This window comes from Camellia sinensis, chromosome 8 (genome assembly GCF_055761805.1).
Source record: "Camellia sinensis isolate YWXY chromosome 8, ASM5576180v1, whole genome shotgun sequence".
Lineage (NCBI taxonomy): Eukaryota > Viridiplantae > Streptophyta > Magnoliopsida > Ericales > Theaceae > Camellia > Camellia sinensis.
This window is the reverse complement of record NC_138968.1, coordinates 193,302,444-193,328,039: the sequence shown is the minus strand read 5'-3', so window position 1 is coordinate 193,328,039 and position 25,596 is coordinate 193,302,444. Positions and strand designations below refer to the sequence as shown.

General features: G+C 34.0%; 1 protein-coding gene and 1 long non-coding RNA gene across 9 annotated transcripts; one reads left to right on the top strand and one right to left on the bottom strand.

Moving 5' to 3' along the window:
- The first annotated feature begins 1,969 nt into the window (after positions 1–1,969).
- Positions 1,970–10,209, top strand: LOC145789272 (kinesin-like protein KIN-7E). 2 transcript variants are annotated; one of them, XM_082884500.1, is made up of 15 exons: positions 1,970–2,085; positions 2,374–2,499; positions 2,576–2,689; positions 3,915–4,033; positions 4,163–4,247; positions 4,349–4,441; positions 4,544–7,032; positions 7,501–7,594; positions 7,725–7,809; positions 8,043–8,177; positions 8,940–9,040; positions 9,142–9,255; positions 9,342–9,423; positions 9,505–9,572; positions 9,659–10,209. In XM_082884500.1, the coding sequence occupies exons 11-15, from the start codon at positions 8,987–8,989 to the stop codon at positions 9,761–9,763; spliced, it is 423 nt and encodes a 140-aa protein (XP_082740626.1). In that variant the 5' UTR covers positions 1,970–2,085; positions 2,374–2,499; positions 2,576–2,689; positions 3,915–4,033; positions 4,163–4,247; positions 4,349–4,441; positions 4,544–7,032; positions 7,501–7,594; positions 7,725–7,809; positions 8,043–8,177; positions 8,940–8,986; the 3' UTR covers positions 9,764–10,209. The 2 variants fall into 2 exon arrangements, with proteins under 2 accessions (XP_082740626.1, XP_082740627.1); XM_082884501.1 differs by lacking the exons at positions 1,970–2,085; positions 2,374–2,499; positions 2,576–2,689 and having other exon boundaries at positions 2,989–4,033.
- A 2,382-nt stretch (positions 10,210–12,591) lies between these two features.
- Positions 12,592–17,667, bottom strand: LOC145797416 (uncharacterized). Of its 7 annotated transcripts, XR_014338952.1 has the most exons (7): positions 17,438–17,667; positions 17,118–17,299; positions 16,885–16,975; positions 15,363–15,457; positions 13,810–14,011; positions 13,055–13,721; positions 12,592–12,864 (listed from the first exon to the last, which is right to left on the bottom strand). It is a non-coding gene; the product is annotated as an uncharacterized LOC145797416 (long non-coding RNA). The 7 variants fall into 7 exon arrangements; XR_014338951.1 differs by having other exon boundaries at positions 13,810–15,457; XR_014338950.1 differs by having other exon boundaries at positions 13,055–13,203; positions 13,381–13,721; positions 13,810–17,299.
- Positions 17,668–25,596: the final 7,929 nt, after the last annotated feature.

Sequence of the window (25,596 nt, the reverse complement as noted above, 5' to 3'; positions counted from 1 at the left end):
TATTTTAGTCGCCGTTGATTGAGATTTAGCGACTAAAAAAATTTGTTGCCGAAGGTTCCTTTTTTGCGACTAATGTGGTGTTTTGGTCGCCAAAAGTGTTTGGGAGGGAAATTTCAAACAGGGAGGGGGGAAATGAAGTTTTTTGGCGAGAAAAAAAATTTGGTCGCCAAATACAAAATGACGTCGTTTTGTACCTGGAAAACAAAAAAAAAAAAAATTAAAAAAAGGCCCTGATCTCCTCTGTCTCCAACTCTCCCTCTCTCTATGTTCTCTCTCTCAATCGGCTTGCAACTGCTCAAGAATTGCAGCCAATTCCAGTCCAGAATCCAACATTTCTTCCTCAATCTTCTCTCTCGTCTCCTGATCCTTGGCCCTGGCTAGACGAGTACACCACACAATCTTCAATTGGTTCTGCAACAAACACTTAACAAGGCTGAAATTATCGAATTGGAGATGACCTAAAAGCTTGGTCTCAACTTTAAGATCATCATCATCAAAACCATTCTGTTCTTCTTCCTCGTCAAACACAACAGTAAAACCCATTCTCTTCCTCCTGTTCTTCTTCCTCGTCAAACACAACAGTAAAACCCACATTATCATCAATCATAACATTGTCTTCTTCTTCTTGGAAATCAGTGATTAGGTTCCCAAAGGAAACCATCTGATTGAAAACATGATTCGACATAGGGTTCAACAATTTCTCAATCTCCTTCCTGTTGTTGGGGTTATTGTTCTTCAAAACACCCAAAACCTCATCAGCGACGGCGGCGACTGTTCCGGGAGGCTGACCACCGCCCAATTGCTGTTGTACGAGGCTAAGCATGGCCTCATAGGGAACCCAACATTCGGATCCGCTGTTGAGTGTGGTTCAGTTCTTATTCCAATCTCTTCTAGTAAAGTGATGTTGACTGTTATTTTTGCATATTGCAGTCTGTCCCTCCTAAATGCTAGAGTTTTAATTTGGTTGCTTACCTTTTTAATCCTTTGTTGGCATCCTTGGATTACATTCACAGATTTTCTTTTCTTTCTTTGATAAACTAGATTAGAATCTTGGTTGTAATTCAAGTTACAGATTCCTTAATAGAATCCTCTTGTTCTGTGCCTGTTGGTGCAAGTAATGCAAGTAATATGATACTGTGATGTCCTGTGGTGCCCCATAGTATTACTAATGTTATGCATTTTGTAGTTACGGATAATATGTATGAGACCATGTTAGCTTTAAATGTTTTTGAAATATCTTTTTTAGGCTCCATATTGCCTTATACACTATATTAACCATTTCCCCCTTTAATTCCTTAGATAAATTCTTTCTTGACGATTGCTAAGAGTGTTTTTTTTATTAATTGAGGTTGGTCTTTGAGCAGCATGAACTGACCTATCTCATCCATCTAAAAGAAATGAAAATGAAAAAACGTAGAAAATGCTATTGCTCTATTCTCTCTCGTACAAAGTTTTAAAACGCATTATCGAGGCTTGCCTTGAGGCTTTATTTTTAGGCGACACTCCTCAAAGGCTTGTGCATATGGAGATCTTGATCTTGGATTGTTGTTAAACTTAGTCTAATACATTATTTAAACATAAAAAGAACTCCTTTTGTAACTATATTCATGAGAAAAATCAAGTAAATTATTGACCAAGAAAAAACACAAAGCTAAGGCTTGAAAACTGAAGCTAAGAATGTTGATTTCACGTGTAAAGAGTGCAAGCTTCCTTTTCTGGAGTGAAATGTTTGATGCTTTGAGAGAAAATGTATTTGCACTTTTATATTTAATTTACAATATTTTAACATATTTTAGTTGTTTACTAAATATAAAAATTCAAAATGTTTACGCCTTGAGGCTTATACCTTGCGTCACAAGGGGTAAAGTGCCTAGCATAATGCATTCACCGTTAAAAACTTTATGTGAATACCATCAAATTGTATTATCTATTTGTTTATCCTTTAAGTAAATTTATTGGTTTTGTGACTACTGTCTCCTCAGGTACTTGGCTGATGAAACTGCTATCTTACTGCTTTACTCATTAGTTCATGGGAACTCAAATTTTCTGGGGTATGCCTTGGTGCGAACAGATTTGGATACACTGGTATGGAGTGGCAGCTATCATTTCCATCTTATTTGTATTTAGTTAGCCCACTTATTGTTGTGTGGTAACCTTGGCAAGAGATAAAACAAAATTTTTAGAAAAAAAAGAAGAAAAAAAAAGAACAATGGTTATTACTTGTCAGATAAGTGATGTTATGGACACAATTTAAATTTTTTTGTGTACAATGGTAACTAAAAAATCTTATGAGCAGTCATCATTTTTAGTAGTTTACGTAACATAAATGCCACATATCCTAATTTGATTTGCATTATGCAATGAAATCAATAGTTGATGCCCATGCTGGAAACACTGTATAATGCTTCAAAAAGGACATCCAATCAAATCTACATGGTGCTAATTATTCTGCTAGTACTTAGTCAAGATTCTTCTATCAATGCCAGTATTCACAAGCTGGTGAGTACTGCCTCTGTAGGCTATCATTTAACTGGATTATATAAAGATCATATTAACATCTTATTTATTTGAACAGATGCTGCCAAGTGTTCCATGGTACCAAGAACGCCTGCTCCATTAAACTTCTCTTGGTTCCTTGATGATCATAATTCTGATAAGGACTGTGAATTACAACCTATCTAAGCTACGGGTATGGCTTGGTGCCCATGTCTGCTGATTATTTATATTTAAATACTTTGTTATGTGTTCTCTTGGTATTGCTGTGATAGATTCCTTGTTTCAGTTCAGAAATTGAGATCGATTTGTATGACCCATGAAAAGAAGATTGTCTGATACGTGCTTGTTGTCAAAATTTGTCAATGCTTACAGTATGAATTTTTGGAGATTTGTTGAGATCTTAAAATTCAGATATATCAATTTCAATGTTGATGCTAAGTAAAGATATATATATATATATATATTTTAATTTCTTAAATATATATATATATTTTTTGTGTGTGTGGAAAATTTGTGAGTTCAGGCAATTTCCCTTTTAAGACTTACATGAACACACATTAATAGAGGAACAAAATTATGTGGTATGCTGATAGAGAATTTATTAGTTATGTCATGGGAAAATAATCAGTCCACACGTAAAACATTCTGATATATTAACAATTCTAAAATACAAGAATTACCTCTGATGGAAATGTAGTATCTTTTCACCATGGGCAGAATTTCTTTGACTATTTTTATTTGTAGTTATCTAGTTGATGCCCCCCTTCACTCAAAAAAAAAAAAAAAAAATACTACAAATTAATGATGAAAATTACAATGCCGTTAGAATATTATTAACTCTTCTTGTCACTCCATTGCTTATTTAACATTTTCATATATCTACTTGTATAAAATTAATGGCAAATCATCATAACAATAATGAACATTTATTATATAAACCTTAAATGTAAAAGGACAAAGGACAATCTCTTCCTACATAGTTGCTCATATTTGGGCTAATAACTTTGGTTGTCTGTCACATGTCATGTAACTTATCCTAATTCTAATTACACAGACAGATCTCTTTTGAAGGGTGCAACATCCCCAGCTTCGTCACATTAAAAATACAGTGTAAATGATGGCAAGAGATAAATGAACTTTTTCCATAGGATATGGAGCCTCAGTTCTTAGCATCTTTAGGGCCATTCAATATATTTATGGATTTGTCTATATTTATATGGTCAATAGACATTGTAACATTCAGAAAATACATTGGAAAGTAAGTTTTTACCAAACATTTGTAAATACACTGGAAAGTAAGTCTTTACCCTGCATATTGGATATATTGATGGATGTGTTGAGATGTAGGTAAGTATCTGAAACAGTTGCTTTTACAGAGGCTTTCCTACTGTAGTGTTTGACATATTTAATTGATGCAGGATATTTACCTCCACACAAACTGTCTTCCAATTTTGGCCAACATGGCACCCCGTGTCCACCGTTTGAGTGCATATGCATCACAGAGACTCGTTAGCCTCTTTGATATGCTCTCACGCAAGTATGTCTCTTATTGTTTCCATAGAGCAGTCTGATCTATTTTCTTACGTGGAATACTTGATAACTTTGATAGAATCTTTACTTTTATGGGATTTTGATTTGGTCATCTTTTTAAAACGTTGTGTGTTAGGTACACTAAATTAGCAGAGCTAAAAAATGATAAGATGCGTATAGGGAATGGTGAATCAAGAGGAGACAGCCTTCCAGAAGAGATGGTTGTCACCATAATCGATACCTTTAGCTTCATTACTATTTAGATCTTATCTTACATTTCCAAATTATTTTTCTTCTAAATCAACATATATATTTCTTGCAGTCAACAGAATTGCATATTTATACTGATTTCCTGAGGATTGTTTTAGAAATATTAAATGCAATACTGACTTACGCTCTTTCACGTAACCCTGAGGTATCATCATCATTATCACTGAGACCATATGCATCTGGATTTGGTTACCCCACCCCTCTCCTCTCATATTGTGGGTATTTTTCATTGTATGCATTGGAGCAGGTTGTATATGCGATTATGCACAGGCAGGAGGTCTTTCAGACTTTCAGGAATTATCCTCGCTTTAATAAAAAATCTGGCTTCAATGGCTTCTCTACAATCAAAATGTGCATTTAAATGAATAATGCTCAGCAACTGTTGAGCATGGGAGTGTATTCTAGAGACCAATAATAAGGGTTTTATTTTCGAATTTTAATTCTTAAATCTTTGTCTGCGACGGATGATTATTGATTAGGGTTACTTCAGATTTTTCTTTGTTGGATCTTGGGGTTTTCCTGATACTTTGAGGGATGCTTTGCAATTATTGATGTTTGGATGTTTATCTATACAATGCAGGCATTTCTTTACTTTAGGGTCAATGAAGATATTGAGTTCTATTTTATTTTATTTTTTTAAAATTCTGGTTATTGATTATCCTATCCGATCCAATTCAATAGAAATAAACTAGGGGCTTTGACTACAGAGCACTTGGATTTTTGATTTTGTAGTTTTTCATGTGGACTTTAGGTTTATGTTATTGGTATGTTGTTCTAATGTGTCTGAAACTGAGGTTTTTTGTTTACATCATAACCATATAGTAGGAGTAATTACATACCCTTCATTTGTGTTGAATTCTGTTGGGTTCCTTTGAGAGATGCGTCAATTGCTTTGTTTGGTCCAGTGACAAAGCATAGCAAAGGTAGAACATCACAGCTTGTCTAACAAAGGGACGGTCCTTAAGATATGCAACAAGTGGCTCAACTTAAAAATTTATGGTTTGAGCTTGTTGTAGATAAGTCCCTCTTCTTCTTCTTCCTTTTTTATTTTTTTTTTGATCCAACATAAGAGATGAAAATAAAAAGTACAAAAAGGAGGGGTTTATTGTAGATTGATTCAATAATTTTGGGTGACATTATCTTTATTACTTCTGAATCAATCCAGACACGGAATTTTTTTTTTCCCCTTTTTTTAAAGTCTAGTTAGGAGTATAAATAACCTATGCATGTGTATAGACAAATATTCCTTTTGAAGAGAAGGATTTCAAGCCGCAGGCTTTCCTATACAAAAGTGCGAAGTGATTGATGAATCACAAAATATCATCCATGGCAGTTCTAATTTTCCCTTAATCATCCTTTTAAAATCATGGATACCCTTTGGATTGAAGATCTTCACCTCGTTAAAGTTGGTGATCTAAAGTTGGTCAAGATTCCTAGATTCTTGCCATCTTTTTTTTTTTTTTTTTCCTTCCTTTTTCTCTCTTACCAGAAAAATAGCAAACTTACTATTGCCAGTTACAGCTTACATGCAAGAATAGCCCTCAATATTTTCACTAAAACCCTGTTCTATAACCAGAAAAATAAAATAGTTCCAAATATCTATATTTCTCATAGAAGCAATGCCTTTTTCATGTTTAGTGATTTTTGTTCAGAAATGCCTTGATTAGAAATGCCTTTATTTCTCATAGAAGCAATGCCTTGATTAGAAATGGATATATTCATGAAATGGTAACCAATTGAAGATAAGTGAAGTGAGAACATACTAAGATGGTTTAATCATGTTCAATGAAGACCTATAGATGCAACAATAAAGAAGAGTAATATGGTTACGGTAAATGAAAATGTTAAAGGGAGGGAAAAAGTGGAAAAGATGAATTAGCTGGAAGAAGAGAGGATTGAGGAGATCAGTGTTAGGTTGGTGGGCAGAACTGGTGGTGGGGATGGATCTGCCTCTGCCCAGTGGGTTGATGGATGTTATTAGGTGGAAAACATGACTATCAACAATCAAGGAGAATCAAGCAATTTTTATTATTTCTAATGCAATTTTTTTCCCTCTTTCTTGCTTCCCTTTCTTTTTCCTAATAAGTAAACATATGCCAAAAAGGCACATTAAAAGGAGGTGCAATCCATGTATAGAGGGTGTACATCAAAAGAGAAGCTAGATATTTTTGTATGAAACAACAATAACATAAATTGTCTACAAATCCCATAAATGGTTCAAGGAAGAATTAATCTTGTTAAGAACAAGCTTCTCCATGCTACCAATGGACTTTCAATTCCCTTTTCCCCAAATGCACAGATGAGGAGGACCTGCATTGGTTCTAGTATACTGAGGATGTTGACCTTCAAACATATTTGTTTATCTTAAGCTTGAAAAAAAAGATAGAGGTGTTTTCTTTTTGGGAATCATGTAACATATTTCAGAAAAAGGAAAAGAAAAACCTGTTTGAAAAGAATGCTTTTCAAGCCATATGGTCCTGTTGTCAGTTTTGGCATTGGCTACCAAACTATTGCTTTGAAAGGGCTCATAATAGGTAAGGTTAAGCTTATTCAAGTTGCTGTTAGCTTAATTGTTGCTGCTAACTCTTGTGCAGGAATGCAGTTTTCATCATAGTCTGAACCATAAGTGAAAAATGGCTGGTGCAAAAGATAGGCAATGTGTTATGGATTGGAAAAAGCAAAAAACAGTTACTCCCATATGGAGACTAGTCTGTACAAAATCTAGTTCCTCTAAAGGTGAGGTTTCTAGTATAGCAACTGCTTAACTAATTCTTTGTTATCCTATGAGCCACTACATGCATTTGTTTTATATTCAGTTGTCAAATTGCTTATTCTCTTTTCATTTTACATTGATTTATTTTTTAAAGTAAAGGTGAAGAATGAACTTGTCCTCGCTCCCTCTCTGGCCACTACTACTATTGTGTTCCAAAGAAAGATCTTACATTCTTTTTCTTTTTTTAGTAATAATAATAATAAAAAAATGGAGCAATGACATGACTTTTCTGTATCTTCTTAATCAAATAATGGAAGTGAAAATCTTAATCAAATAACTGAAGTTTTTCACTTCCATTATTCCTATTGCTGATCAATTTAAGGACAATAAACAGCTCATGTAGAAAGTATGCAAAACCTTGGATGTTCTGTTGTTTAACTTGTATCTAGGTGGCTCATGGGTTAGTTGATGTGAATTTGCAAAATGTTTAGTGAAGGAACTGCAGGTTGAGTTTGAAGATTTGCATGATGTGGGTAAATGTGGAAAGCAAGAAGATGGAATTAAAGTCCTTCCACTCCTATGAAGGTTTTCACCCCTATTCCCTTTAAAGCTGCTCTTATGAGAATTCCTTTACTACACTCAACTTGAAAACATGGAAAGGGAGTCACAAGCCTCCTTCCTTTAATCCATTAAATGCTTGTTTCCTTGGCTTCAGATTTCTAGAGAAGATTTGCAGAAACTTACCCGGTGTTCACTATATTCGGGATGTTGCAAATGCTGATTCACTGATATTATCACTGGTAATTTTCGTTTGTTACACTTATCATTTATCTATTTATCATATTTTGGTTGTCAAATTAATTCTACTTTCTTCAGGTTAATAATATGGTGATGAAGCTAATGTTTCTGTTGTAAAACTCTACATACACAAGCTTGTTAAGTTGCATTAACGATAACCGAATGACAAATGCTATGAGTTTCTTTTGAAAATAGCTAGATTTTTATTTTTTTATTTTTTATTTTTTTAAATTAGGATCTGTAGAGGGGATTTTGTCACACACTGGTTTTCATTTTATAAGAGAAAGCACAGAAGGTGGTTGTTGTTGTTGGTGGTTACATTGGCATGGAGATTGCTGCCGCAGCTGTTGGTTGGAAACTTGATACAACGGTATGTCTGTGTTTCATTCTGGTTCTGCTATGTTAAGGTTTGAGATGGTAATTTTTCATTGATCCAATATCTGTTACACTGACTGAGGTATTTGGAATTTTTGGCAATTCACACCCCTTTAAATCTATAACTAGTAAGATTTTATTGTTTCGAGTGGATGCAATGAACACTTAAAATTTGTGATTTTCAATGTCTACCTTTTTTTTTTTCTTTTTTGGTTGTATTAGATGGCCCTTCTATTCTGTATTTTAGGTGATCAGCATTAACATTCTTGTTTAATAATAGCTTTTTTCACATGTTTTCTAACTTTTTGATGGTGCACACACCACAACTCTGACTTTGTAATTTTATAAAGACTCTTATTTTCATTAAACCATTTACACCATATCTCATTTATCCTTTCTGAACAGAGCCTTGTCCCAACTGTTTAGAATTGGCTATCTGACTGTACATTTCTAGGGCCACATGTCTAGCTATTTAAGTAGTTTCAGTTGAGTTTGGTTTTGTTTTAGAGTTTTTAACTGATTTGAGTATATACAGATGGCAGGAATTTCTGTTGTGGGTCAAAATTATTATGGTGTGTTCCCGATGTTTCCTTATTTTGCTGTGGGTCAAAAATAAGTAGTGAAATTTAAGTAATTTCTGTTGTGGGTCGAAAATATAAGTAATTGTGAGCATTCTTCTCATCCATTGTTTCCTTATTTTGCTGAAATTTTGTTACTTCAAGTAGTGAAAATTTTCACCATTAAAATGTTTTTGCAGCAACTATTTTTGCGTATGGGCAGACAAGCAGTGGAAAGACATACACAATGTCTGGCATTACTGAACATGCTGTAGCTGATTTATTTGACTACATACATATGGTACATTAAAAATGCCATTCTTTTCCCAATATTGTTTTCTGAAATCAATTACACTTGTACGAATTCCTACTCAATGTTGTTGTATTTTTTTCAACATCTAGTATAATGATAGAGAATTTGTATTGAAATTCTCTGCAATTGAGATTTACAATGAAGCTGTCAAAGACCTCCTAAGCCCAGCTAGTGGCCCACTTAGGCTACTTGATGATCCAGAGGTGAATATTGTACTTGATGTGAATACAAATGACATTAAACTGAATTTTCACAAACATCTTTAGCTAGTCTCTTCTCTCTTCTGCAGAGAGGAACCATTGTCGAGAAACTTACAGAGGAGATTTTGAGGGACTGGGACCATCTAAAGGAGCTCCTCTCTTTTTGTGAAGGTAAGTATCGTCAATTGGTCATAGTAGTCCTGTTTTCTTGGATGATATTGTAAGTCTATTCAGTGCATTGCGTTCGTGCAGCTCAAAGACAAATAGGGGAGACCTCTCTGAATGAAACGAGTTCCGGATCTCATCAAATTCTCCGACTGGTATGCTGTCATTTCCGGAAGTAGTTAATACAAATATGAAGTGTTTAACCTCTTCATTGACTTTACATAATAATTGATTCTTGCAGACAGTTGAAAGTTGTGGTCATGAATTCTTAGGTAGTGAAAGCTCGAGCACTCTTTCAGCCTCTGTGGTATGGAGAGTTATTTTTACTGAGATTAGTGGCCAGTAAAGATTATTTGTGCAAGGAGCTTTTTTTGAATAATTCTTGTTTTTATAGGACGTTTAGTGAGAAATGTAAAATGTAAGTTGGTTCTTTGCCCAGAATTTCGTTGATCTTGCAGGAAGTAAGCGTGCTACTCAGACATTTTCAGCTGGTACAAGACTGAAAGAGGGTTGCCACATTAACCGCAATTTTCTAATAACTGAAGTGGCTTTCCCAATACATTAAGTAGGAGAATCAGAGAATGGAAGAAGCAAGCGAATGTGCGAAGCCATCTAAGGGTAACTTTCATGCCACTGCTGCATGAATGTATATATTGGGAATGTAAAGTTTAGTATGTAGCTTTTACCTTGTTATCTTGCAGACAGTCTTGCTATTTTTTTGGTGGAGAAGGTTAAGTTGATTTTGTTCTCTCTCTGTGTCTGTCTCTCTTTGTACTTGACATGATTGTAAAGAAATAAAGTTGTGTTGTAATGTTTATGATTGATGGAGAAATGTTTCGATCTTTTGCATTTCATGGCAATTGAGAGTGTGAAATGTTGTACTTTTGTCCCAAATTCCCAATAGTTTTTGCTAATCAAAGCCCCAAAACTAGTAAGGGCACTCGTGCCCCCAGTAAGTTATACTTTTGCTGACTAAATAATGTAGTCGGTGTATCACCAAGCACATTTGGCGACTAAATAATTAGTCGTTAAAATTATTAATTTTAGCAACCAAAGGATTTGGTCGCAAATAGGTCTATTGCCGACTAAAGTTTTAGTTGCGCAAAACATGTTTTGGTCACGGAATGTGACAATTGGCGACCAAAATTTTTTGGTCGTGGAATGTCACAATTGGCGACCAAACTTTTTGGTCGCGAAATGTGTCAATTGGCGACTAAGATATTTGGTCGGGAAAATATCACTTTTCGCGACGAAAGTGTTTTACCGACAAAATAAATTAGTCGCGGTAATTAAATATTTAGCGACCAAAAATTTAGTCGGCAAATCCAACTTTTGCCGACCAACCAAAATTTTGGTTGCGAATTACTTTTGCCGACCCTCAATTGGCGACCAAAGTAGCGACCAAAAAAATTGGTCGCGGATAACTTTTGCCGACCAAAAATTGACTTTTAGCGACCAATTTTTTTGTTGCCAAAAGTGTTAATTCTTGTAGTGAATAATTAGATTGATAATTACCAATTGAAGCAGTTAAATAAGATTAAAAATTGCTCTAAGCACATGGATGGATCTAGGGGGCGGTCACACCTATATATATTATACTAGTAATAGTAAAATAATTTTAAAATATGAGAAGTTATATGTATATTTGTCTCTCAAAGTTCGAATCCTAATATGTCATTGTCTAAGTAGTTACAGCGCCGGCTTTGTCTATAGCACTGTAATAGTATAGATAGATATACTGTTTTATATGGATTAAACTTCTCTCATGTTAACTTCTTAACATGATAGAATTTAAAGAGCTTGTAGAGTCCACTATAGGTCTCATTCAATGATTCAAACCGTTCACTATTTAGGACTCGTTGAGTAAAATATTCATGCAAAAAATCAAAATAATCGGACATTGGTAGTTATATGTTTGAACCAAATTTGTATTATAAAAAATCGATAGTTATTCTTGAAATCATATTTGTAGTCTATTTTTTTTAAAACAAATATGATTCAAACATATAGCTATTGATGTTCAATCATCTTAATTTTTTACATGAACATTCTACTCAACGAGTCTAAAAAATTAAACGGTTCAAATCAAAATCGGTTTCAATTCCTGGAGGCAAAATCGGTTTGCATGAACATATAGCTATTGCTGATCCTTACAATTCCTAGAGGCAAAATCTTTTTAATCAAAAAAAAAAAAAAAAAAATCGGTTTCAAAATGGGTTTGGCATTGCTCTCTCAAGTTGAGATGGCAACTTAAAAAAAGTTACATCCTTTTTATATATTATATTTACATATTTATATAACGGTTATGGTTCTTCACTTCAGCTGTGTTTGTGGGGCGAGGTGAAAAGTCACTCTATGTTGTGATAAAACATGCAGGGGTGAGCACAATTAGTAGCAGGGTCCTCAAAAGCATGAAACATGCATTACTCTCAAAATGTTTTGTAATTACATTCAGATCTGTATGAATTTACTTTTACTCTCGTGAATCTCTCTCTACAGGAACACGAGATTCATTCTGTGTCTTATTCGTTAAGTTTCAATGTTTACTATATTCTTGGGCAAATTATTATATCGTCATTCTTGTAATTTGTATCAGTTTTACTTTTAATCTTTTACAATTTATAAATTTAGACTATGTGATAATATCCCGTTAAAAAAAATGGACAAAAACTAAGAGTAAAATGATGCATTTAAAAGAGAATGAATGATTTTAAATTGGATGTCACACCCTTAATAAGTTTGAAAAGAGTAAATGAAATATGTTGTCTATTTATTTCAATCTAATTTCTAAACAGAATTTATCGATTGAACTAAACTAACATACACTGTAGGAAAATTAACTTTTACCAGCGTTTCAGAACGTCGCTAAAGATAAAAACGTCGGCAAAACATATATCGGTGTTTTAAAATTACGTCGAGTACGTGGCCGTCGCTATAACTTAGCGACGTTTATAAACGTCGTGAAAGATCTTTTTCGGCGTTTTTTTAAACGCCAGCATAAACATTTCCCCTAAACACAATTGACATCATACCAACTTATAGTGGCGTTTTTATTAAAACGTTGCTAAAAACTTTTTTTCCAGAAAAAGAAACATCTGAACCTAATCAGAATTTTTTTCAAATAAATTTACAACAAAACAACAAAATCTAATCAAACTATGAATTCCTTCCTCAAAGAAAAAAACCAACAAAAGCAAATTTCAAATTACACAATTCACAATATCACCTTTAACATTCAAAATAAATTGGAACCAATTAAGCCATAAATATTTTTAGAAACATACAAATTTGACCAATGGAAATTTATGACATAACAAAAAATTAAAAATATTTACAAACATGAGCAGATCATGACACACTACTACTTCATGACATTAAGTTCACTTTCTGCCATAGCTGCTAAGGTCACTTTCTGCCGTAGCTGCGCTAAGGTGGTACTCCAAATGCCTGCACTTAAAATAAAATAAGACATCTACAGAATTGGACAAGTTGTTTGGATATAATAAAAACATTATTAAACATCATCAATAGCAATAGTATATCATAATAGCACTGCTAAGATACTGCATTTATTTGCCAGGTCTAACAACAACAAAAACATCAATTAAATATCATATATAATATAATGAGGACTTGCCAGAGAAGTGATTTGCTGTCGAGGTCCTGCTTTGGTACATCACGGCCATACATCATCACCAAGTCCAAAAAAATTGCTTTGTTTTCACAACAAATGACAAGAAAATGCCTTCATTTTGGTACATCATGACCACGCTTCCCACAAAGAAACTGTCAAATACATTAGAAGGCAAAAGCATAGATCCATTATTAACAACCAACTACATACAGGGATGGCAATTTGCCACAAAATGTTGGGGATCCACACCAATCCACCCCTATTGAGCCAATGATCGGATCTTTCAAACCAAGATAGGGGTAGTAATGGGATTAAAGGGGTTAACCTACATTGGGTTTAAGATGGGAACAAGATTCGGCTACCCCCACTCTGACCCTGTCCAAACAAACAAAAAAAGTGCTCCAACAACTTCGGAACCCCACAAGGGAACCACTTGGGCTAAAATCAAGTGTGTACAATGGTCATCTAGCAACTATACACAGAAGAAAGCTGGTTTGATAGATTAAAAAAAAAAATGAGATAAATTTCTGGAACAATTAGGAACCTTAAGCAATTAAAGTTATACTGCACATACCTGCAAAGAAATTACATGATAAAGTAGACCCACAATAATATCCATCAGATATGAAGATCTTCTAGACTTCAAAGATGAGATAATGAAATGGAACAGCTACACACATTAAGGAACAGGAGAAGATCATCAGAATTCAGTTAAAGATAAGGAAGTCTTGATTAAATAGAATTCTTTAAAAATGTACCGTTTCCATCCACTTCACATCATCTTTAGAATTGCCATTTACTATCCCATTGTTAGGACTTGTATCTGTTGAGATCTCCATTTTGTCAAACTGGTTAGCATTTTGAATATTCGTGACAAGTTCAAATGCACGTTCTATTAAAAACTGATCCCAACTTCTCTCTTCAATTTTGAAATCGTCACCACCATCGGATTGATGATCACTGAAGGATGAAGCCGAATGTTTGAGCACAACATAGAAAGGGTAACACCAATCATTTCCCTCACATATCCAAACAAAACTTGCATCAAGTTTTGACAATAAGAGCAACTTCTAAACTCTTTCTGTGGTCATAAACTGCATAATTATTAACTTAAGGATGCTCGGTTAAAGTTTCAGGAAGCAGTTTACATGAAATCTAGAATTTCATAACCCTTTCCTTATTAAGCACTTTATGAAAAATATGCATGGGTTCTGATCTGACCCAGAATTGAGGCCAAACAAATAACAGATAATTAAAATCTACTTCTAGTTGTTCTTTTATATGTTAAAACCATTATTCACACAAGTTTTGATGATTCTTCCACAATTGATGATGTCTTCCATACTCAGAAATCACTTGATCAAGCCAATTTAAGGCATAGAAGACTTCCTAATTGGGACGCATCTAATGTGTGTCCAGTAAACATCCAATGTTCAGAGCGTACTGCAGTTCTCCCCTATCCATATCTTAAAACAGAGAATTGACAACAGCAAAAATCCCAGTATGCAAATACAATTCTCTACTGCCATAAACTATTTGTGAGAAAACAATTTTTATTTTTAACAGAAGGTATGCAAAGAATATTTTTAGATGATTGAGATAGGAAAGAAAAGCATAAACTAAATATATTTTGGCAAGTTATTCTCCACAATCAAGCTTCATATGATGTAGTGATTAAGTATTCAACATTGAAAGGTTTCTCTATTTTCAAAATTAGCTCTGTTGGTTTTCTTACGAAGTAGATCAGAAAAAGTGTGACGAGAGTTTTGCAAGAATGAAGGTACATAATGAGAACTAGTAACAGAATATCTAGAAATATGTTATAAGATTGGAATTCTGCAGAAAATTGTGTTACTCAAAGAACCATAAGCATGTATCAAATGAGCTGGAAGAAAAAAAATATAAGGAAAAAAGAAAAGGATTAAGAAGGTTTTTAACTAAAATAACAAAACTAAATAATGTTTGACATTGCTAATAAAAATTAAAATATACCAAATAAATGAGTCAACAAAGAAGCTTCACGTCAATTGATAATAAAAACAGGAAATTCTAGTCAAAATAAATAAAGAAAGAAAAAAAATCCAGTTTCGATCATGCATGTTGATAATGCAATGATTGCTGATGTGCATCATATATTTGTTATAGAAGAAACCTCCCCGAATGTAGCAAGGCCACACACCATTTCAAGCATTAGCATACACTAAATGAGTATGTGTGTGATGAGAACCATCAATTTGATCCATTAATGTATATTAACTACAATGACATGATCTGAGAATTGACCAAAAATATGTAAAGAAGTATTTCTTACCTGGGCAGATGAATGACTCATATTACCCAACAACTACTCCAGAAGTTTCTCGTGGAGCTGTATTTCAACCACTGGCATTCTTGGTGGGGATACTTCTATAAGTGCCACACCACATCCCATTAGTCAAGCATTAAATCAATTTAGAAGACAAACAACAGAATCAATTAAAGGACATCAAAAATAAATGAGTGCTATGTAATCACTATAATAATCACTATATCATCAATTTTCTAGAAGGTATAATCCAGATCATTCTGCTTTATCCATCCCAAATGAGTGCTATTTTCAACTAACTTTGCAATGAAAATATGCAGAAAAGCTTAGGTCGATATCACAAATTGTATCAATTGAAATATAATAGTCCAATTTCCAACCGAAATCATAATAAATGGCAAAAAATCAATAGTGAATCTAGACTTACATTGCTTAGGCGGTGAATTGATCGCTCCACAAGCAAAGAAACAACAACAAAGATTGTCATTACAGTAGCAACAGACCATGTTGGCATTAACGCCAAAGATTGCATTTCTGTTCTATTTTGTTCCATTCTAGATAATATTTGTCCCCCAAACACTAAATTCTCAATTCAATTGCACCCCACTCCCAAATTTGTCAATTTCTGTCAATCTTTGGAACTTTTCAATATGGGTTTGAGCAAAAAAAAATTAGTTGTGAACACATGAAAAAACACAGCATTCAAGAAAATATATAATAGAGAACTTTATAATTGAGAACCTTATTATTTCATCATGACCTTTCTAATGAAAATCACAAGCAAAGTGTGCGTCCTCTGCCATTTCAATATTAAAATGTAAGATTTACAAACAAAAGTAAAGGACCGTTTCTGAACAATATGACAAACAAGTCACTTAACAAATAAGAAGCTATGGATCAAAATCTTCAGTCTATAGCTGCCTAGTTACTATATTCATGCTTGATAACAGTCCAACCTAATAATGACTATTCTTAGTATCAAAATAACCATTTAGACAAGTTTGTTTGACATCAAACTAAAAATGTTGGTGAATCTTCAAATGTCTAGAACATTTATCTCCAAAAATGGAGCATTTGATATTTCTCATAGAAAACAATATCAAGAGGATATCAAGAAAGATAAGGGGAGCTAATATTATAGACAACAAAAAGATTGTGAGATAGATAGATGATTACATAATTTACTACAACTATTTTTCACATTATTATCATTAAGGGTGCACAAGATCCCACGGTAGACACAGATAACACAGATTGGCAGAAAATACTACACTGATAAAAGTTTATTTTACAATAAAAGTTTCATCATCATTTTTATTTTCCAGTGTTTGGCTAAAAATTAAAAGATAAAATAAAAATAACAAAATTTTTCCATTGACACATTTTATCGAACATTTGACATGCAAGGAAAATGGTACAATAAGAATCACAATATCAACAAGCTATTCCAACAAAAAAATAAAAATAAAAAATCCATGAAAAAAATTTATGTCACTAGGATAAGAATCACAGCATCAGGAATACTAACCTCAACTACAAATCGGTCATCATCAATATGCATAGGAGAGCACCAACAAACTAGTCACCAGCAGCAATTTTAGAAACTGTTTTGACATTTTCTATAAGGAAAATGTGATAGAGTGACAAAGATAATGAGATTCAATCAAAAATAGAGAGAGAGAGAGATCCAAATCTCATAGAGCAATGAAGAGAATATGTGAAATTTGATCGGAGAGATTGAGAAAGCAGATTTGATATTACCATAATAGCAGATCGGAGAGATAGAGAGAGCAGATCTGATCGGATAGAGAGCAGATCTGAGAATAAGATCTACATCTCTACGTCGTTGAGCTTGCTTCGACTCACTGTTGCTAACGATCCAGATCCAACGCTGCTTGCTTATCTTGTACGTGATCAGAGACATTAACACGTCACTCAAAACCCTAGAAAAATCAATTTGAAAAAAGAAAATACAAAACAGAAGAAAAGAAATTAGAAATCAACTATAAATCGTTAGTATAAGCCATGAAAGTCTACAGATCTTGTGTGAATGTAGCAAATCCATATAAAAAAACTCTAACCTTGAGCCTTAGATCGACTTAGATAAGAGGGATTCAAACGATATTACAGACAAACGCTCAAATCAAGTGTAGAACAAGAATTTCCAGATCATACAACCAAAGAATCGATGGAGATTGAAGATCCAAGGCCTTGATTTCTCTCTCTGCCTCTCTCTCTCTCTCTCTCTCTCTCAAAAGTCACGCTGTGTTCTCTAAAGTCACGCCTCTCTTTTGATCAGAGAAGTCCTGCCCCTTCGATCACAAATAAATGTTATTTCACAATTTTTTAATAATGGCGTACAAAACAAGATGAGTAATTAAATTTGTTCAAAATAAGAAAAGTTATAGGAGATTTCACGACGCTTTTCAAAAACGTCAGAAAAAAAAAGAGTGGTGATATCCTCTTTTTCTTGTAGTGATATCATGAAAATTTTAAAAATAAAATTGAAGTTATACAAATTAAAAAAAAATTAAATTAACATAATAAACAAATTATAGAAACTGTAGATGAAATTTGTCCAAATTCTTATATACATGTTTAAAATTTTAGTGCTGCATTGAATCTAGTGAGATTTTTCTTCTTGAATTCTAGATACATTTTATTTATTTAAGCAAAAGACATATTTTTAAATATTTTTATGACAAAAATCAAATGTAAAAAAAAATACTTATTTTGACTAGAAAATATTTTGTGAGACATGCAAACCTAATCACCGCCATTAAAAAAAGGGAAAATTAGTGTAATGTCCCTATCCCATTTTTAGTAATGTAAGATATCCACAATATTATTTTATGATGTCTAAGGTTCTTCAACTTCACACCCATATATCACAGAGAAATTTGACTCTCTCAACCATGACACTCAATCTCTGACAAAGATAGACTGGTATTTCTCTCTCTCTCTCTCTCTCTCTCTCTCTCTCTCTCTAGATCTATCAATCTAATTTTGTTGATATTCATTCATTCATACATGACTTTGACTTGCAGAATGCATAACTAGGATGTTGAATCTGAACCAACCGGTGAATTCAAGTCCTTTCTATTCTTCTTCTCCATCTTTACGATGACGAAGAGTTCAACGGTAAACATTCAGTGACGACGCTAGGCATCACGGAAAAAGCAGCAAAAGTGTTCAAAAAGTTTGACACTAATGGTGACGAAAAGATCTCTGCCTCAGAGCGGTTCTCAGTGCACTTGGTTCCGATACTTCTCCCGAGGAAGTTCAGTGAGTAATGTCGGAGATCGACATCGACAGCGATGGATTCATTGATCTCTACGAGTTTGCTGATTTTTACCAGAGAGAATCGGACAACGGTGATGAGAGCAGTAGTTAAGAGCTTCGCAATGCGTTCAATTTGTACAATTAGGATGGGAATAGATTGATATCAGCAAAGGAATTGCATGCTGTGTTGAAGAGCTTAGGAGAGAAGTGCTTGAGAAGAGATTGTTTGAAGATGATCAAGTCTGTTGATGTTGATGGCGATGGATGTGTTAATTTTGAAGAATTCAAGAAGATGATGAAGGCTTGAGTTAGGAATTTCTCTAGAGAGTGACAAGTCTAGAGAAATTCCTCTGGATGCCATTGATATACATACATACATATTCATCTATATCTATATATGGCTTCTCTGGTTCATCACCTTCGTCTTCGTCTTTTTCAACATCAACATCTTCTCTCTCTTCATCATTGTTTTTGCATTGCTCGTTCAGCCACGTGAGCTTTCTTCCCTTACCAGCACCTTCACTTCACTGCTTGCCTCAAGAATTTTCACAAAGAAATTTCAAAGAGATCTCAGAGAAATTTTCAAAAAAAAATCCAGAGAATTTTTATCCATTCTTAACTTTAAAACAAAGAGCCAAAAGGACAACCAATCAATGGTTGAAGAAAACAATTCTTATGCCTAATTTTCAAACTCCGGCAATTCCATTAAGTATCAATTCAAAGAGTACTCCGATGAAATGCCATTAACTATTATTGTGTTATATATATATATATATATGTATGTGTGTGTGTGTGTGTACGCGTGTGGATAATGTAATTTATTTTCAGTATTCTACTGGTTGAAAAAGAGATATGAGGCAGGTTGAGGGTTTGCTTGACTTTTCTCTAGTTTGCTCACAAATTTCTCTATGCTCACAATTTTCTCTATGCTTTGACCAATTTTCTCTGATTTGCTCACAAAGTCTAGAATTTCTCTAGAGAGAAATTTCTTTGGATTTCCCATAATTTCTCTAGAGAAAGAAGATGATGAAAGCTTGAGTTAGGAATTTTTTTGGGAAGTTTAGAATTTCTCTAGAGAGTGGGAAATTCAGAGAAATTCTGAGAGAATTTTTCTGAGAAGTCTAGAGGAATTTTCTGGATCGAATTTTCTCTGGATCGATGTTAAGAGACCTTAGATATTATGAAAATATTAGATGTCATTTATGCTATAAAATATTAATACCAAGGACCTTAAAAAGAATCCCCTTAACAAAAAGCAATGCTAGGGATATAAAGTTTTCTACTAAACACTTACATAAGTGTGAGACATACGAGTTCGGATCATCTGCCGTACTTTTCTGCGGCGCTTCCAGTGGCGCTTCAAAACGATGTCGTTTTGATTTTATTTTTTTGTCCTCCTTATTTTGCTTTTCAGCTCTTTTTCCTTCTCGTTTTTGAACCCTAGGAATTCAGGTGACCGAGTCATTTGAATTTGACGAACTCCATCTAGTAAGATCCTGAGAATTTCTGGGCGTTCAGCTAATTCTTCGGCTTGCTCTGTTGTGAGCCTCGCAGCAAAACCGTGAAAAACAATCTTATATATATGAATGAAATCTCTCTCTTTTTCTCTTTGGGTGGTTTCAGACTTTTTCGAGTCTGATTGGTATGAACTGAGACTTGCAATGGTGGAACTGTACCAATCCTCTACATCGGAAAACCCAGATGGTTTCAAGTCGTTTCGGACTCTAACGATAAAGCTTTGGAATTGGGTGTCTTGGACATTGGTGGAGATGGCACAAAAACAAAGCAAAAGAGCAGTGAAAACCACAGTCCAAAATTGACCCATTTAGAGAGAGAAAGCTGTGACTGCTTTGAATTTGGTGTTGTGAATTTATACTAAAAAAGCATAAGAAATGTGCGAAGAAAGAGAGAAACAGATTGGATTTTCTTGATTCTTCGTTTACTTTTCGTGCTTTCTCTGTCCTCAAAACCCAAAAGTTTCTTCTGTGGGGAAAAAAGTATGTAACTTTACTCTGATTGGAATGATTTTGATTTGCATTTTGCTATTTTTTGGCTAATCCCTGTTTATTTCAAGATTTCCACAAAAAAATTTCATTATCTTCATCTGGGTTTACATGATTACTATTTCAAATATTACTTTATTATCAAATTATAATTGAAAAAAACACTATTAAATATAGTACGACTCTGTTTAATTGATTGGTTTTTCTCATCATCATCTTCAAAATCTTTGGTTATTCTTTATAGAGAGTGGGTGTGATTTGGTTGTTCTTTACAAAGAGTGGGTGTGAATCTGGGTTTATTTTGTAGTGGGTGTGATTTGGTACTTTTGAGAGAGAGAAAAGAGAAAGAAGAAGGAGATAGAGAAGAAGAGATGGTGGGTTTGGTAGTTTTTACAGATAGAAAGGAAGAAGAAGGAGATGGAGAAGAAGAGAGGGGGTGCGTTTGGCTTAGGGGTGGGCAACGGTTTATCCGATCTGCAAAAACTGCCCAACCTGCATACAAATGGGCGGTTTCGCAAACACAATGCGGGCGGATGCGATTTGAAATATGAGATATTTGCGGGTTGCGGGTTTAACCCGCACCCGTAAGAACCCGCCCGCACTTTTTTTATTATTTTATTATTTTTTATTTATCTTAACCGTTGATTTCATTCCTATATCTCACCTAAATATTTTTGCCCAAAACAAAACACCCTTTATTCTTTGAACTTACTCTAGCAATACATTTGCTAATAGTATTATATCAACTAAAACTGAATAAATACTGATCATATTATTATTGTTACATAACTGAACTTGTTTCGGATGAAATGTGATGTGGAATTTTAAATTCCTTAATGAATATGGAGTTGTAGTTTAAGATTTTAAAATATGTGCTTGTGTTAGTTTATAATTTGATTTAAGATTTTGAATGATTGTTTGTGTTACGAATTGATTTTGTTGTGTTTTTAATTTTATAAGTTTTAATTCATTAATTATTAATGTTGGAGCATTTTAGAAAATGGAGAGAAAATGGTCCAAAATAAATATTTACAAAATAGAAAAAAAAAGGCTCAAAACCGCATATCCGCGAACCCACCCGCACATCCGCGAACCCTATCTGCACAAACCGCACTGCGGGCGGTTGCGGGTTGTCTTTTTTCCAAACCGCATAGATACGAGCGGGTCCAAATCGATCCGCAAACCATCCAAATTCGAACCGCAAACACCCCTAGTTTGGTTCAAAAATGAAAAGGGGCTGGAGAAGGAAAAAAAAAAAAACCAAAACGACGTCGTTTTGGTAGGCCACAAGAACAGTCGCAGGAAATAGTGGCAAATGATCCGGACTCGAGGCATACTAGCCTTGTCTGGGAACCCAAGTTTGAGGTTAAAATAGCCCCAAATACTAAAAAAGTCAAATAATCTCAAATAGTACCCTACACCAATGATTTATATTTAAAAAAAAAATTAAAAAAAATAAAGAAAGTAGCTCGACAGTGGGGCTGTCATGTTGACAATGTAGGCACAACCTAGCATTGGCACATTGGCAGGCTATCCCATTGTTGGTAAATGGCAATTTTGCCCCTTTAGGCTAATTTTGAAAAAAGTGAGAATAGGGACAAATTTGCCATTTCAGCCTCAAATATCATTTCAAACATATTTTTCAATATAATAATCAACCAAAAAATTCAACCCAACTTCCCAAACACAAAAACTAAAAGAGCCTACTAAAATAGTCAAAAAATCTAAAAAAAAGCCATTTTCCAAACACCCACACTATACTCATGTAAGTATTTGATAAAAAATTGAGAATATGTTTTTGTTAAAAAAATATTTTCTAGACCTAACAAAACATATAATATTCAATTTAATTTTTATTTTTTATAAACTACATTAACCACTCTTAAATTAGAAAAAAATATAATAAATACCAAGTGTTTGGCATTATTACACAACCTCCATTTTAATAAGACTAAAATTAAACATAAATAATGCATAGAGTGTGTAAACTTAAAAGTGAAAATATAAATTAGATAACAACATTAATTTCATATACATGATTCATAAATAACTAATAAAAATAGGACAAAGTATTACTATATAAATTAATTTTTTTTAAAAAATCTAATGTATTATATTAAATTTTTGAGACTCTCAATACGTTCTTTTATTTTATTTTATAATTTAACTAAATATAATTTTTGGTCCAAATAAATTGTTTTTTAAAAATTATTGGAATAGGGTAAAAAGAAATTTACATTTGGATAACACTGCGAAACTGTTGCATACCAGAGCAAGCAAGCACAGCCTGGTCGGGTTGTAAGAGAGAGAATCAATGGCTGTTTTGTTTCATCACTTTCTGCTACAATTCGTTCACCATTCCCATCATCCATATAGCGATCCCGGTTTTCTCTTTCCTTTGTATATTGTATTCCGGACTTAAGTTTTGTGGAGTTGGTTGCTGTATATGTCTTGTTGCCATCCTTTAATTCCTTATACTTGAGTTTTAGGATGTATTGGGCGTGTTTCGAACAGGTTGGTTGAGCTTTAATCCCATTCCTTGTTGCCCAGATTTTTGGTGGTCCGCTCGAGCGGGTCCCTTTGCGCTCGAGCAGAGTTTACACACTTTCAGCATTTTGTGCCTTTGCAAAACTTCTGCATGTGCGTTTTTCACGCTCGAGCGGATTTCCTTACGCTCGAGCGGGCCTCTAGGCGCTCGAGCGGGTGTTCGATGTCTGTAAAAGTACTGGAGGAGTGGAATCTACGCTCGAGCGGCTTTTCTTTTGCGCTCGAGCGGGTGTATTTTGTTTTTGTCTCTTGGCGCTTGAGCGGGTCTAGTTTTTGTGCTTGACGCTCGAGCATCCTATTCTCCGCTCGAGCGGACTAGTCGTATATCAGTTGGCAGCTAGGTGATTTTAAATCACTTTTCACACTTTCCTTCTCTCTCTTTCTTTTCAAAATCTCCATTTGAGAGCTCCTCTCTCTAAAAACACAACTTCTCTCTAGGGTTTGATCTAGTTAGAGTGATCTCCTACCCTTGAGCCTTTACAAAAAGTGTAGAGCTTGGTGTGGGCTTCCTATCAATCCGAAAATTTCTTGATTTGGAGCACTTCAGGATTTCTTCACCATCTTCTTTGGGTCTCATCTCTTGAGGTAGGGATTCCTACTCATCTTTATGAGCTTTAATCTAAATGTTGAGCTTGTTGTATAAATGGTTTGATTTAGGAAGTTAGGGTTTGTAATATGTTATATTGGAAAGAGGGGTTTTGTTCTTTGATTCAAACATATGTGTTTTGGGTCTAAAATGGGAGGTTATTGATGTTATTGAAGTTGTTTTGGGCCTTTGGGTTAATATTGAGAAAAGAGGGAAAATGCCATGTTTGGGCATAGTTGGGTCATTAGTGTAATTAATGACAACTATTATGGAAATATGAAATTGAGTTGAGAATAGTGAAATTGGCTCATTATGAGATAGAATGGTGGAGTTGGATTTATTAATCGCTCACTTTGAAAATGTTGAGATTATATATCTGTTGAGGCATTTATTATCTGTCTAGAAATTACTGCTTTGGGCTATCGGTGGAGGATAATCTTGATTGTTGTAGACAATGCATGATGATTAGGCGAACTAAAACTAATCAATTGAAAATGTCATCGAATATGACGGTTGGAATAATATATCAAATTTATGTATTGATTGCTTATGTATATGATACGTGTTTATATACATTGTGTTGAGTGAGAGGAGATAGGGGATGTACTCCATGGTTTAGGGAAAGATAGGGGATGGACTCCTAAATCGGATATTATTTGGGAGGAGATAGGAGATGGACTCCACTGATACAACAAATATGTGTATCTATTGACTTATTGATACAGCAAATCTGTGTATCATTTGTGAAGTATGGAAGTGTTTTGTATGTTACTGATACAGCAAATAAGTGTATCTATTGAGGCTTATGGAAGTGTTTTGATATGAGTTGTTATCTCATTTGAATTGTTAAAATGGAAGTATTATTGATATGAGATATAATCTCATTTAAAGTATATGGCCAGGTTCTGAGCCAGGGTTATGAATTGAGAAATTGGTTAAGAAATGGAAAATGGAATGAATCATGGACACATTTGTCATGTAACTGAAATAGGTTATGAATTGACTTATGTGAGTTAGACATTTATCAAATGCTAATGTTTTAGTTATTGCTCATATTATGTTTAGCATATCTCTACTGGGCGTTGGCTCACCCTATATGGGACATCATTTTCAGGTTCAGGTATTATGCCGCCTCCGAGATCTTAGCTTGGATGGCTTTGAGAGTTGAAGACTTCTTTGTTTATTTTTGTTGTATTACATGTATACCAAGCCAAGGACTTATTTTGTGTAGAGTTAGTACTTTCCATTTTTTGTAACCAAGTATTGACTTGGAAAGTTGTAAGCCTATAGGGCATTTACTTTTGTTGTCAACATGTAATACCTTTTGTAATGAATACTCTGATGAAATGTAATTATGCTTTATTCTCACTACAAAAAATTAAGGTTTTAGAGACCACAAGTTAGGGACAAAATTATTTTTTAGGGACCAAATATTTTTGTTGCGAAAAGTGTCGTCATTATATTGTTAGCAACAAAAATTAGACATTATTGATGAATTATTATCCATTTGGGACCAAATTTTTTGTCTCAAAAAATAAACTATTTTGAGACCAAATTATTTTGTTCCTAAAAGTCTATTTATTAGTGACATTTTAAAAATTTTGTTGCTAAAAGCCTTGGTTTGGACTTTTCGGGACGACTTTTTAGCGACTATCCTCATGACAATACAAATTGGTCCTTAAATATCTTTTGTAACGAAATTTTCACTTTTAGAGACCAAAACATTTAGTCTCTAAAACTCTTATTTTTTGTAGTGTCTCTTATGTCTAAGCATGTCAAGAATGTTTGATTTATGGGTTTATTTTGAGGGCGTTACAATCCA